Below are 15,419 nucleotides of genomic sequence, written 5' to 3' on the forward strand. Positions count from 1 at the left end.
TGAAACACAAGAAAGGCATTTCTGTATTTCAGTAGGCAAGTGTTTATGGTGCTGTAGTTGGAATCTTATGATCGGCCTTTAAACAATCCATTCTCTCATTACAGGGCCAACCACTCAGTGACCCTGGATGGGTTCTTAGGATGGAGAATCTTAAGGAAGGTTTATTAGACTTGACCTGCCACAAGAAGCTCAGTGCTTCAGAAGGGGTCATACTGCTAAGTGGACAGGAAACAAACTGACACTGAGAAGTTTTTAAAAAAGTAAATCCAGGCATCCATATGATCAATAAGTGAGTTACTATGTTTGTTACTGTGAAGGCTCAATACTTGCTGATGTACAAATAGGTTGTTGACCTTGAGTCTTCAATCTAAGCCTGACTTCGAGTACCATCAAAAAAATAAAATCAATTGCTAAATCCAACACCTTGTTAATTTAGTGCTAATGAGTTCCAAAGCATAGAAAAAAAAATCATAAACCCTTATAAACTCCAGATTAAAAAAAAAAAACAAAGTCACCTGATGACAGCTCTAAAAGAGACAATTTGGGTCTTCAAAGTCAAACTGCTGGGGGCAGGGATGGCTCTTCATAAATAATGCTCTGGGTTAGAGGCTATTTATTGATTTCAGGACCACAAAAAAAAAGCCATTAATAAAACAAGATCACAAGAAGAGCTTAAAATACTTTATGTTCTGAAGAGCTTAAGGGAAACAAACAGCCCATATGTTCCAAAATATTTTAAAGCAATATACATAAGATTTGGGGGGTTTTGCTCATGAAAGAGACTAGACTGGAAGCTGAAGTTACAGATTTATGCCCAGAACAGGTGTGGATTTCTGACACATTATCTCCTTCCCCACAAACATTGTGACCTCAAAAAACCAACAACAGGCACAGGATCCTGACAGTCACTTCCCTGACCTTGCAGTCTATGGTCCTGCTATTGGGATGGGCAGCATCAGCTGTGGGGATATGACCACAGGAATATACAAGCTCCCCTCCTCTGAGAACAGGACCAAGGCCTGGCAAACTCCTTCTATTACAAGGAACAACACAGCCCAAGCAGGCAAAAAAAATTCAGAATTTTTTCGTATTCAAAAAACAGACTTTTCTAAACTATGTTTATGGGACACAGACACACTCAAAATGATCTTCACCTCTTCCACAAAACCAGCTGGGAAAGTTGCAGGAGCTCAAATATACTTGATAGTATTTTCCTGGTAAAAACAGCAGGCAGAAATGAGAAATCTGCCACTCAAAGGAAGCAGATTTGAAATTATCTGTTCTGATGAGTACTCTGTGTACTTCTTGGAAACACGGGAAGGGGAGACTCTAAGCACTGTCTGTATGCAGGACGGAATTCGCTTATTTCTCCTGACGCTGGTTTCATCTCTGCTGCATTGCTTCATGTCACAGAGGCTTCACAAGAAAATGACTGGATATAAATCTCAGGGCAGTTGTAAAAGCCTTGAAAATATCAACATGGATACTACATCAAGCCAACTTCTTATATTACTGCCTTTGATCCCAAAGGAAAAAAAATAAACATAACAAAATACTATGAAAGTTACAGGCATCTCCTGCAGACCTGGCCCCAGCTGCCACAGCTGCACTGATTCCAATGAAGTGAGGACATTTTTTATCAGCTGGGGACTTGGCCTGATAAAGGTGAAGGCACTCAGCAGCATGTCAAATCAACTGTGTGCATTTAAGCTCATTTTACTTACCATTAAAGCCTTCGTGCTTTGAAAAACAGTACAGAGCTGTAATTCTTATAGAAATGCAATTAATTTCTCATCTGGCCAAGAAAGCAATACAGAAATAAGACCCAAACCAATGTTCCCTTAAGGTCAGAGGAAGTTTTGCTGACTTTGAGGGACCTTCACCAGTCAAAATAACATAACTACTTGTTTGGAGACCTGAGATAGGTTCTTAACAGCAGAAACAAGCCATAGTCTGTCTGCAACAACTGTTAAACATTCAGCTTCTCGGACCATAAACTAAGATCCTTGTTTCTGCACCAAGAATCACCTGATACAGGGCCACAGCTGGTCAAATTGTTTTTACAGGTCAAGAAAAGAGGAAGAGTCAACACAAGGAGAGTGTTATTTCAGATGACCCAGGCAGACTAGTCCAGTGTTTGGTTTGTTCTTTTTTTTAAAAAATAATGAGAGTGGCCAATGCTCGAAGTTAATATTGTAACAATTCCTGTGGAATTCAGCTCCCTGGACGGCTCCGAAGTCCATGAGCAGTCCTCCCCACCGCCTCCGTGCTAGCCTCACTTACCCCCAGCCACCTTGCTCCTTTGTTGGCAGCCTGCTGAATCTGCACTTTTTTAAGGGTGACATTGTAGACAGCTCCGTCTTCTACCTCTTCACCCCCATCCTGAAATGTGGTCTGCCAGGAAAAGGAGAAAGAAAAATAAGATGAAAAGGAACGTTCTCCCTCTTCTGCAGACCACAATCAGTCCCAGGTGCTCTGCCGCTCCAGGCAGAGCAGAGGAGATGGGCAGCACAAAGCAAACACAGCAATCAAAGCAATCCAGGATACCCTTAGGTTGAGGGAACACTGGAGATATTCTTGGCAAGCTGTCCTTTCCTGTGGTATCGAGGTACCCGGACTTTCCATTTAACTGTTTTTCCTAGACTAGCACATATTTTAAATAGTTGCATAAAGTCTTCTAAGGAAAGAGTTTGGTTTTGATTAGCAGTCGTCTCTTTCGTTCCCTATTTTCTACAGCAATTAGTCTCTTTGGCCTTTCATTTAGGGAAGGATTCGCACTTTTAAACTGCTGAATTACTTCGTCACACAGCCTTGAATCTTTGAAGCTACTGAGCATTTAAAACACAGCGACATTTTCACTCTCTTGAGAAGGAGGGATTTGTGATTTGCTCTTCCAAAAACCCTATTATTTCAAGAACAAGAAAAAAAAAAAAAACAAAAAAAAACCCAAAAAAAACAAGCAGCTTTAGAGCAGGGGGAAAGCGGGGGAAGGGGGCACAGCATATCCCGGTACCAGGCACGGCATCGCCGGGCACGGCATGGCCGGCATCGGACACGGCACCGGGCGCAGCATCGCGGGGAGCGGGCACGGCACGGCTGGCACTGAGCATCGCCGGGCAGCGGGACCCAGGGCAGGGCAGGGCAGGGGACGGGACAGGAGGGGACAGCCGGTTACCATTTTCGCTCTCCACAGCAGTTTCATCCTCGGTGCCTTGCCGGGCGCCGGGTCGGACGCGCCGCGCTTCGCCCGCCGCGGGCTGGGCCGAGCGGAGCCGAGCGGCCCCTGGGCTGCGCGGGAGGGACGGGCCGGGGGAGGGACGGACGGACGGACGGACAGACAGACAGGGGGAGGCGGCCGCGCCTGGCGCCGCCTCGGCCCGGCCCGCGCAGGGTTTCCTGTTGATGGCCCCGGCGGAGCGCCCGGCCCGGCCCGGCCGTGCCTGCGCTACCCCGGCAGCCCCCGCTCCACGCCCGGCCCGGCTCCTGGGGAAGCGCCTCCTCCTCATCTCCCTTCCCTTCCCTTCCCCTCCTTCCCTCTCTCCTCTGCCGCTGCCCGGGCAGGGGGCAGGGGAGCAGGGGCGACCGCGGGTCAGGTGTCCGGGCTGCCGTAAGGAAGGAATTTTAAGCTGTGCTTAACTTAAAAAACTTACTTCTGCCCCTTGGGAAGTAAGGAAATTAAGGGTTTTAGTAAGCCCTGCCCGGTAGTCGCTGACACTGCCCTCACTTTTATTCTATATCGCTCACAAAAAAGCCCCCATGAGCCCGTCTGTGGATGCTCTAGCTGTAGGCACCTGCATGCTGATACGACGATCTCAAGACGCCCTAAAACCCCACTAACTTCGTTGCCTCCTGATCTGTCTTTAATTACCTGCCTTTTGGGACTTAAGTAAGGATGATTCAAGTGCACAAATTCCCGTGCAAGGCAACGAAAGTGCTAAGAATTGAAACAGAGCTCAGACCTCCCAAAGCCCCTCACTAACCTCCAGCATGTTCCTGGTTTTATTTCCACCAGTGTTAGCACCTGAGGAGCGTCGCAGGCTCAGGGGCTGTCAGCACTTCTACCTCTTAACATGAGAAACCAAACGAAAGCCAGGAATATTATTTTCAGCTACGAAACCAAGACTGAGCTGTGTGGTCACAGGTGCCCTGATCTGGTCACTTGCCAGGCTGTGCTTTTAGTTTACAGTGTGATCGTGAAGTGGTCGGCAATAAACAGACATCAATAACCTGACTCAAGTGTACTGCACCAAATAATTGAAGTGTAGATTTCCCAGAGTCCTGTGGGTTCTCCTGTAAAACTGCAAAGAGCATTCTGAGTGCTTTAGATTTTGCAAACCACTCTTCCACATCGTAATTTTAATGTGCAGAAAGTGGAGTGTGCCTTGAATCCCTCGTGGCCAGCCCAGCAGGTGTGTGAGTACCTGCAGAGCAAATTGCCATTGAACAGGACCAACATACCAGCATATGCAAATGCATATCCAGCCACAAGAAATGCAACACCAGAGCCAAAAAATTACTCTGAAATAAAAGCTTTTTTTGTGAGATTATGTCCTGGTGCCACAGTACATGCACTACCATCACTTTGGATGGCAGTCACAGAGCAATGGCACTTACTCTGTTTCTTTACTAAAAGAAAATGGCAGTGAGTTAATACAGTGGGAAGCTGCTGCTATATTTGATTCAATTGAGCTTCTCTTAAATCACGTTTCATTATAGACATAGAAGGGACAAGCTCAGGACTTTCCATTCAAGGCAGAGCAAAGCCCTCTCAGAAGTGATGTTCCTGAATCCTCTTGGCCACTGACAAGTAACAGAGAGAACCTCCATCAGGAAGGAGCAGCAGATGACCTCATACAGTTTAGCAATCAGCAGAAAGCTACCGTTTTTATTCATAGGATTTGCCATTAGTTGTGAACAGAGTTAGATTTTCTTCACAGATTATTTTTAGGGAGATACAGTGCCCAGGCTTTAGAACCATTGAATTGTTTAGATTGGAAATGATCTCTAAGATCATTGAGTCCAGTCATGTCACAGTGAAAGGTTACAGAAGGGGCAGTAATCAGACATTCTATTGATAACTGTCTGCCTCGGGAAAGGATATTTCAAGGCCCCTAAAAATCTGCCTTATATGTGCAATACCTGATTCTTTAATAGTGGAAAAGTGAAAAAGCATATGTAACAGTTACATTTAAAGTCCATTATGTAGTGTACAACCACTTATTTGAGACTGAGACAGAGTCTGAATGCACAGGAGAACATGCACAGGAAGACCAACCAGGCTCTGATGAATCTAAAAAATGTTCTGTAAAGATTTTAAGGAGAGAAAGAAGCCTGAAAATGAGGAAGAAGAGTCTACAACTCAGTTCAGTAGAACTGCTTGTTTGCTCTTTTTGCAGACTTTAATCACAAAACTGATCTACACCAATGAACCATGCGGTCAACACCGTGTTAAATATTTGGTTCTTTCCAAATCATGTTCACATGCAATAACTACATTCCTGCCATAATCTAGCCCTGTGCCTGCCCTTTTTACCAAAGCAGAACTGTTCCTCTAATACATCTGAGCACTCATTCCCTCCCACTCACAACCAGAGAGAAGCACAAATCCACTTGTGAATGCAACTTTGCACTTCTCACAGTGAAATGTTATATAAGAAAATACTTTGAGGTCTGGAAAGCTCTCAGACTGCAGATCACTGACCACTTACAGCCCAGCAAGGACTGGCCAACTGTGCACAGAGAAATAAGGTAGTGGCAGAGTGATGATTTTCCCTGGGTTTCAGCTGTTGCTACAGCTGGCACACAGACGCCTGCATGGGAAGACAAAGCACATGATCTATAAAGCAGCTGGAAATAAAGAGCAGCTCTGACTGCCCCTGCTCAGGGCCTGACAGGAGGAGAGGAGGAAACAGGAGTCAGACATCCAAATATAGAAAATATTTGGGAGAGCAAAGGAAAAGGAGAAAGCAACAAGGTGGTGTAAGAATGATCCCTGATAGCTTCTCCAGGAGAGAAAGAAATCACATAGCCTAAAAGGACAAAGCCATTATCTGAGGTGTGCATGCAGCTCACCTGCACTGGGCAAGGATGTTCCCTGGGAGATGGGGAAAAACCACACCACTGTCTCTTTTTTAAGTTAAACCATAGTTTCAAGAAGGTCCTTTCAATGGCAGTGACAGCCCAAGCCATTTCCACTCCTTGGTGCTTGAGTAGGCCAGGAGCCAGAACTGGTTGTGTGTTGGTTATGCAAGACATCTCCTAGTAACCATGCCTTTGTAGTCAACATCTTTGTAGTATTACCTTTTTCTCCAAAGCAATGCCACCTTAAGGGCATTACCTAACTGTTAATTGAAAAAGAAAATTCCATGAGACATTCTGTTCATTCCATAGGAGATACAAGAATCCATCCTTTAGAAAAAGCCTGTCCAAAGTGACACTCATGCAATAGATGATGCCTTTGAAGTGAGTGCCTACAAAAGAAAATAAATACTGTTTCTATTAAGACTATCTCATTAATTGTTATTCATCTGGTTTCTTTAAACCATATTTAGTTCTTAGTTCTTGCTTCCTATTTATGGCACATGCTCTCAATTTGATAACTAACAGGTGCTGTGGCCTACAGTTCTGGAGATTGAAACTGAAAAAAAAATCATATGCAGGTGAACCACAGAAGCTAGATAATGCAGACACTGTAGAGATCCAAACACAAATCAGTTTTATATTGTGTTTCTTTGACAGCCCACTCTGACATGTAGCTTGGCAGCAGAGAGCTCTCCACCACAGACACTACAGGAGCTTCACCTGGGAGTGTTCCTTTACATTGTGCACACCCCAGTTGCAGCTTCCCACTCCATTACACAGTCAGTTTGTCATGGGCTGCCTTAGAGCTACTTAATATTCAGTGCACTGCAATCTCCTGAAGGTCCTTTATGGCACAAAGCACCCCACAGGCACATATCTCACATTTCCATCAGCACAGGCAATGCTCTGCATGTGCTGCAAGCTGATGTAGAAGAGAGCAGAGGTGAGCCAGGTCTTCCTCCTGCCTCAGCTGGGATTAATAAACTTGGTTATATATATTCTTTAAATGACTGAGATGCACTATCACTACACATCAGCCAGTCAGAAAATTTGTTAGAATCAAACATTGAATTTTAATTATAAACTACTAACTAATCAAAGTCAACAAAATGCTACATTACACACTGATTGTCTGCAACCTTTGCAAGCCTCACCCCTGTGCAAAAGGGAAAGCACTGCTCCCCCTTCACAGTGAAAGATGTGACAATGCAGTTGCAGCTCAGTAAAGAACCAGACACACAAGTCCATCATAATCTGTCTTCATGGACACCAGAACTAAACAGAAGCCTTCAAGTAATTGCAAATATTAACCAGCTTCATTGTAAAATGCCTGAGGAAATGCATCAGAGCTCCCATACATAAAACTAAATTAATGTTTCATAAGGCTGCATAATTAACTATGCTAAGTCAAAAAATGATGCAGTTAAGGAAGCACATCCAGCCATCCCTGACCCTCTGATTTCACATGTGATTGCAATTAGATAGGCATGCACTGTTTCACAGGCTGTGCTGTGCAAAGAGACACAATCTCAGATCTGGGGGGCCTATCTCCTTCAGGAACAGCCAGTCCCTGCACTCCCATTGGGAAAGCCTTCAAAGCAGTGCTGGGTGTGAAGCCAGGGGCACGTGGCTGGGCAAGTGCAGCCCTGCTGTGTGCTGGGGAGGAGCAGCAGTGCACTGTATCCCTGAGCCTCTGCCTCAGAGGGGTGCAAGCAGTGCCTGTGTGCCTCAGCCTGGCCTTAGCCCTGTCCCCACTCACACACACCTTGTCCCCACTCACTCTCTGGGCTCCTTGGAAATGACCTGCAGAGCTGCAGGTCCTGGAACTCAACTTGCAGTTTCACAGACCACAAAACACCCAGAAACTTTTTGTACACCCTAAGTGCTTGGAGAGGTCTCGTGTTCCTGTTCCATGCCCACGTGACCCTGCAGCTTCAGAGCAATATCTTTCTCTAATTTTGTGCTGCACAGCTCCTCAGTTGCTCACAGTAAATCCTCTCTGCTGCACATTTCAGCAGCTTTGAAGGAAGAAACAACACCCTGGAGTGCATGCTGAGAACATTGTTTTCTGAGGCTCACAACTCAGTCAAATCAAAGCCAAAACTAAGGCACTTCATAGTTATGGCTATTTCAATGCCAGGTTTTAGTCCACAGGCCTCAGCTACTCACACTGCAGAGCTGTTCAAAAGAAGGCAGCAAAAAGTCTTTATGGAGGGGGAAAATAGTTTTCCACTCTCCTCATATTCACAAATGGATGAAATGTTTTCACTCAAACTTTCCAAAAAGTTCACCTTTGAGCAGAGGCCAAGGGCCTTATTTGAACAATTTTAAAACTCTCTGCAAAGAATAAATACTTAATCATATAAAAAGGCACTGCTCAATTACAAATTTGACTGTGGGTAACTCTCCTGACATCAATTCCATTGTCATGGGACCTGAATCAATCTCAGGGCTTACGCAGAACTAATAAAAATTATCCCTGCCTTCTCCAACAAAAAGTTATGGAAGACTAAGAACAGAAGGCTAATATATCCAGCAATCATTTCATCTGTACAAGAGCACAACAGTGCCATAACAGAACATACCAAAATGCCTAACTTGTCACATATAAAATAAGTCAAATGGCTCTCACATTATTACTTGAAAGATTGTCTTCACTGTGCTTCAGGTCTCTTTTTCTGCACCTAAGTCAGGTTTAATAATTGAATTGGCCATTGCACAAACACGTATTGGGTTGATTTAGCACAATGCTGATTTTCCCTCATTGCTCCCTTAGGCTGATTCTCCATAAGAAGCTTCATAGTTTCAATACATTTACAAATTTATCATTTATATTATTGGCTAGTTAGTACTCAATTCCCCTCCTCATTCCCAAATTACTTGCCATGGTTCCCATTCTTTTTGAGCAAGCTTCAGTTTTCAGAAAAATAAATTTAACTATTTGATTAAATGTGTTCTCAAAACTTCCCTTCTGCCCTGTTTCATTTTGCTTTGATTACAGATATACTGCACATATGCCTTTTATGGCCCTGTTACAGTATGTTTAAACAGGATAAATCTCTGTTGGCTATAAGGATCTTCATCTCCTAATTCTGGCACAGACTCTTTTTCATTTTTCCTCTTAAAAGAGAAATATTTCCTCCCCTAGAAGCCTGTATCACTCTGGTATCCTTTAGTCCAAGCACTCCCCAGAAGACTCTGGGTTTATTAATGATCTTGGAGTGTCTGCTGTTTGGGGTACTGGGAGTACTCCCCCTTCTGTCTGGGGCCCCTGTCCCTCTGAGCAGACCTTTGCCAGTGAGCTCTGTATTTATTTCTAGGTAGTTCAAAGCCCAAGGACTTCATCCCTCCCACCCACTGGGTTATAATCAGATGGCAGCAGGTCTTAGGTTTGACTCACTCCCTTCATGCACACAACAGGTAAATGAAGAGTTTGAATTTCAATGCTGTTCCTACAAAAAATCTTACTGCTTGCATTTTCTTGACCTCTAAGATTAAAATAACAGGGATAAATTAATAATAAATCTTTTATGATATTTGCTTTTTAAGTCTAAATAATCTATATTAAATTTAAGAACTATGTCTCCCCCTTTATTGTGGGACATGTTTCAGGACACTCAGAAGTGTCTAGACCCCAATTTAAGGAGCCTGCTGAATTCCTGTCATATCAGAGAGATCTTCTGGATGCTGGAGATGGTTGCACACCATGGACAATTTTCTCAGCCAGATCTAAAACAGTCTTGCAAGCTTTTTACTGACTCAAAATTTTCCCCAGTACTAAGGCAACAGTAAGCCAGAGTTGTCATGTTTTCTCCTCTTCACTGGGCTAAAAGGGAAATAATTGGAGGGAAGCATCAATTCATCTTATCTACAGGTCTCTTGATTTTTTTAATGCTACATTCATTCTATCTGACTTCACCAAATCCTACAAAGATTTTATAGTCCTTCTACAGAGCCCAGGAGGCCCTATTAAATCAGGCTCCTGTTAAATCAGAAAGCTTCTCCACAGCTTTCTTTTGAGCAGGGAGGAGCCACAAACAAGAGGATTGTAAACAAATATGTAACAGATAACTCTAGAAATAGATATAGTGGTCTCTTTGCAACCACATGATGTTTTTTCATCATACATACTCCTCAAACAATTAAAATTGCAGAGCTTTACTAACTACTGCAGCCTTGAACACAGGAATCTCTAAATTAGAAATTGTGTATTTTGAGTGCAGTGCAATAAATTGAGTTTAGGGGAAACTAGGGTTTGGGGGTTTCAATTAACTTTTTTCTTTGATTAGTTTTACCTCCTCCATCTCTAAAATATCCTACAGTCACATGAGACAGTCTGTACAACAGTGACTTGCCTTCTTCAGCTTCCATGAATCTTCCTCAGGGGAGTTGTTTTTTCATCATTTAAAAATTCTCCAGCAAGTTCCACCCTTGGAGAAGAAATTCTGTAACTGTTTGAAAACAAGACAAAGGCAGTTTTGAACTGCAGACAGCAACACATTTACTTCTAATTTCCATTATGTTCTCTCTCTCATGAAACACAGCAATTGAGTAAAGTCACAACATGGATGAGGAAGAGGCTCAGTCATGTCCATCAGATGCTGTGCCAGCCACACACACAATGGCACTCTGGTTTCATAAATGAGTGCTAAACATGTTTCTAGAAGTGTCTATTTTGCTTGGGGAGGCAAAAATGCCTTTATCAGCATAAGTCAACTCCCACTTTTTCCCTTTCTGCTGCTGTGACTCTTGTCTTCTACCTACTGCAGACTCTGAGCTTTCCAAAGCTCACATTCCTACCCACCAGCTCAGTAAATATGCAGCATTAAGACTTCCTTTTTCATTCACTTATTTAATACTCACTTTTAAGACCCCCTCAAAACTCAATCTCACTTTTTGACTCTCCTTATTTTCATTTTAGAAGCTTTTCATATCTACTGGTGCTTCTTCTCACAGATCAATGCCTACAGAAACTCCACAGGGATAAAAGCTTTGTCTTTTAAATGCTAACACTATACCCTTGGTATCCATTTCAAAATGATACACCCTGCTTTGAGGTGCACCTTTATCCTGATGCCAGAAATGCAACAATGGGACAGAAGCAATATTTCCTTTACTAACAGATGTTTAAAAAATGCACTGCCCTCTTTGAGGCATATCACTAGTGATTTATAAATACTTGCTTCTGTTGGTATTTACCTTCACACTTTGCCCTACATCCTTCCCCTTGTTTGTTCTACCTCTGTTCTGCCTTTTGATTTCCATGCTGTGCTCTGAGACAGACTCCTGCCCACTTGCAGATGTTCCAGGACAGGGCACAAACCCTCCCTGTGACCTTTGGGTGCTGTTACAGTGCAAGGACAGGTTTGATGATGGATCTCTCAAGTCCAACATCTAACACTCCTGCCACTGGTGTCACTGGGATGTAGAGTGAGTAATAGAGCACAACTCACCTTGAACAAATGATCAACACCTATTAAAAATGCTGTGAATTTTTGGGAGCAGCACCCTCCAGCTAAAAAGAAATCCCTCTTGCTACTTGGCTGCTGCTGCTGTCATCCATCTGTCACTTCCTTGAAGTGCTGCTGGTGACTTCAGCAGATTCACTTGCAAGGGAAAGGTGACAGGATTAGCCCCACAGGCTGTAAACACTCCACTCCCCTCTGGGATCACCTGGCTTTATTATTATTGGCACATTGTGCTCAGGCAGCAAAGACATTCATTTAAGGATATTATTTCTATTTCCAGCTCTATTACATCTATTTTTGTTTGAACTTATTTAAAGGCAACATTATCAACCCAGGAACAAAAGGCAGGAAGGAGATCGAAGCCCACAATGCTCTAGACAATGACAGGAAACAACCTGTGTTTTGACAGTTCCCCCAATTCTCTTCCAGATGATCTTTACCAAAGAATTAGATGAAGTCCAAAAAGCAAAATAAACCCAAAACCTTGTGAAGAGGAAATCCTCTTGTATAGGTGCTAACAGAGTGGAAAATTTTAGAGAAAATTCAGGTCTAGCATCTAGCCTACTGACAACTTACTTAGCAAACTCAAACCCTATCCATTGTACTGGGATTACTTACTTGTATTTCTAAGGTTTTACAGAAAGACTTCCTCAACAAAACCCAAGACCTTCAAAACTGGCCAAAGTTGAACACTGTTATGCAAAATTGTAACAAAAGCTGGTGCAGAAGCCACTGTTTTGTTCTGTGGAGATCAGCTGGAAACACAGGAATAAACAGGATGGAAGAGCCTCTTTTCAGGGACATATTATAAACAGCAAATTAATTGTGCAATATGTTACTATGCTCAGGGAGATGAGCTGGACTGGAAATCAAAACCTAGAGTAGATAATCGTAAAATGCGCATTAAAAACCATTAAACCACACATCAAAAAGTCAAAGAAATATTAAATTCTTTCACTTTGGGTTTTAAGATGAACACTGAGAGATCCATGGAGGAACATTTCTGGTAAAGTTACTCTGTACTTGTCCACAGCTGAATTGTCAGGACATATATATGCACTAGATAGGAATTTTTTTCAATCCTGGTGTACCCACACCTGCCTTCTGCATTGCAGAGATTTTGCAACATCCTCAAAAAAATAAGCTTAAACATACAATCTTTCATCCACAAATCAGTTCTGACCTGAAGCCACCTTGCTAGAGAGGCCTATTCACACTGCAAGGCAAGTCTTTGGCAATAATGCCAGCAAGAACACAAGAGTCAAATATTACAAAGTAATTCAAAAGTACAAATAAAGTGGTCACCAGTGCACTGAGGAATGGAATAAAGCATCCAATGCATTCCCCATCCAGCATCAGGTCCCAGTATGTTTCAGTAATTACAGGTTTATCCTGGATTAAACCTGCAACAAGAAGTGAAATGGCTCCACATCTTCCTCTTCCCCCAGATACATGTCAATTATTCTTTATGGATTGCTTTCTAAACCTTTCCTTTGCAAAGCAAAGAGAAAGCAAAGAAGCCACAACCTTATCTTTTTTCTTAAGAAAAAAAAGAGAATTTAAGCTGCAGCCACGAAAGCAGCCAGCCATGCATTCATCACCACAACGTGGCATGATGTGTCACTTGAGAATTTGGCACTCACTTAAGAAAAGGAATTCTGCTTATTTTTGTTCCACTGGCTAGTCCAAAACCAAGTGCAAAGTTGCATAATCCCTCCAATTCTGTTGGAGAAATAACAGTCAGAACCAAGATCTACGGAAGGGGGAAGAAAAAAAAAGGGAAAAAAACCCCAGCCCTCTTTTTTGGATAAGATGTTATAAATTAAGAAGCAAGAGTTCTGTAGAGAAAGCACTGCTCTTACTCTCCCAGGCAGGATTCTTGCTCTTCCAAGTGGACTCCAGGCTTCATGCATTTCTTTCCCTCTCTCCCTTCCTCCCCCAACCCTTGATGACAGTATTTGGCAGGAACTTCTAATTAAAAAAAAACAAGCACCCAGACTGCCTTTGTGCTACCCCAGCAAACCTTTCTGGGGAAATGATGTTCTTTGCTCAGCAATTCCTGTTCAGCACAGAATGCTAGCACGAGGAAAGCAGCTGAAGTGATTTCCTATTCTCCATTCAGGCCTGGCAGCCTCAGAACAAAGCCTTACAAAAAGAGAGGCTGAAACCAGCAGAGAATCACTGACAAAGAAGTGCACAAGGAACTCTGGTAAAGTGTTATTTCCAGCACTCACAACAACACAGGACTCAGTCACATCTTGAGCCACCAGAGGCCTGGAAAAGCCAAGGGATGGTTGTGGATAATTCTGTGGCTGCAATCCCAACAGCTGCCATGCAGGTATGTAAGGATATTGTCCAGTTTAACCTGGACACCAAGAGATTTACTGCAAATCCCTTTCTACAAGCAATTCTAACAATGCAGCTATGGCCACATCTCCCAAGCCTTCAAGATTGTTTTGATGGACATCACTTTTTTCCCTGAGAAACATAATGTCTGTTTACAAGTGCATGGAAAGCCAAAGTTTAATCCAAGGATTACAGCCATTAAATCCTCCTACTCTCAAGCAGACCACTCCCCAAGCTTTAATTTGAAAATCCATATATTACTTGCTAATTTCCTTATGATTAACTACCAAAATCCAAAGCATCTGAGGTCATAGCTGAGTTCTGGAAGAGACTCAAGAGTTAAATCTCCAGGGAAGTCAGGCAAAGCTGATAATTGGGTTCAGACAGGAGTATATATTTGGGTTTTTATGACAGTGATACTGGATAACACTCCAGCCTTGCATTTTCCCCTCTTTTCATCTTCACTAATTTCTTCCTTTTAAGAAAAGGTGACCTTTTGCCTCTCATCACTAATCAGATCTAGATAACACTAACTAACCTTTGCAACAGCCTGGCTACTGAAGGTTTAGTGAGGGGGGAGAAGGGAACAGTGTTGCCCCTCCAAGGCAATTTAAGTCCAATTTTAAGGTCTGGCCTTTTCCTGAGGCTGTGTCACCACAACACTCTCACGACTGCATCTCTATAACAGGATGGGTCCCCTTCCTCCTCTCCCACCTCCCTTTCTTTAATCACCGTGGATTTCCTTCCCTGTAACCTTGTTGCCAGCTCTCAGCCTACTCCATGGACAAATGACAGATTCCTCTGGGTCAGGCTGCAGCTGAGGGACGAGGAAAGCAGTTCCTCTAATAGTATTTAGACAAGAAGGATGGAAAAAAACAATCCAAAGGAACATTCAACTCATTAAATGTTGATTAACATAAAAATACATTAAAGGAATGCCCTGCATGTAACATAGAGGGCATTAATGAACCTGTTCCTACATGTTTAATCAAAAGTCTTAAGAAAATACATGTATCACATCCATGTTATGACTAGTTCCAGGAGCAGCCCTCTCCCAGAACAATCCTATGGCAGCAAATCCTCTGCCTGTGCTAACCTGCCCTCTCTAATCTCTGTTGGTCTCTGTGCTCATACAAGAACAGAATACACCACCCAGATCAAACACAGATATTAAACAGGTACACTAAAAAAAGAGAATCCACAGCAAAACTTAATTAGTCTCCAGGGGAGGGACTATGGAATCCCTTCTCAGGACATTATTGTGCTTATTGTGCTGCTGGAAAAGTATCTTATCTGGGTCACTGTCTTGCCTTTTCCTGCTCAATTATTTGAGGAATTGTTTTACAGGCTCCTTTGAAGAAGGTATTCAGGCCAGCAACAGTGCAAAGTGGGGAAAAGGGTATCTTCAAAATTGGTTAATGAAGACCAAAAGGGAATTTTTGCAGTTTGTAATGTTTTCACTGCAAATAAAGGTGCCATTACAGCTGGGAGAGGACCTCCACAATGATAGCTCAAAAAGGCCAT

General features: G+C 42.9%; 1 protein-coding gene across 1 annotated transcript in view; it reads right to left on the bottom strand.

Annotated features, from left to right (window-relative positions):
- Positions 1-3,299, bottom strand: part of RGL1 (ral guanine nucleotide dissociation stimulator like 1) — a 53,923-nt gene extending 50,624 nt beyond the window's left edge. Inside the window, exons 1-2 of the mRNA XM_036388191.2 lie at positions 3,176-3,299; positions 2,284-2,394 (exon numbers count right to left, since the gene is read on the bottom strand). Coding sequence (XP_036244084.1) covers positions 2,284-2,394; positions 3,176-3,202 — 138 coding nt within the window. The 5' untranslated portion in view covers positions 3,203-3,299. The remainder of the gene's footprint in view (positions 1-2,283; positions 2,395-3,175) is intronic.
- Between the last annotated feature and the right edge of the window lie 12,120 nt (positions 3,300-15,419).

Source organism: Molothrus ater, chromosome 9 (assembly GCF_012460135.2).
Source record: "Molothrus ater isolate BHLD 08-10-18 breed brown headed cowbird chromosome 9, BPBGC_Mater_1.1, whole genome shotgun sequence".
NCBI classification, from domain to species: domain Eukaryota; kingdom Metazoa; phylum Chordata; class Aves; order Passeriformes; family Icteridae; genus Molothrus; species Molothrus ater.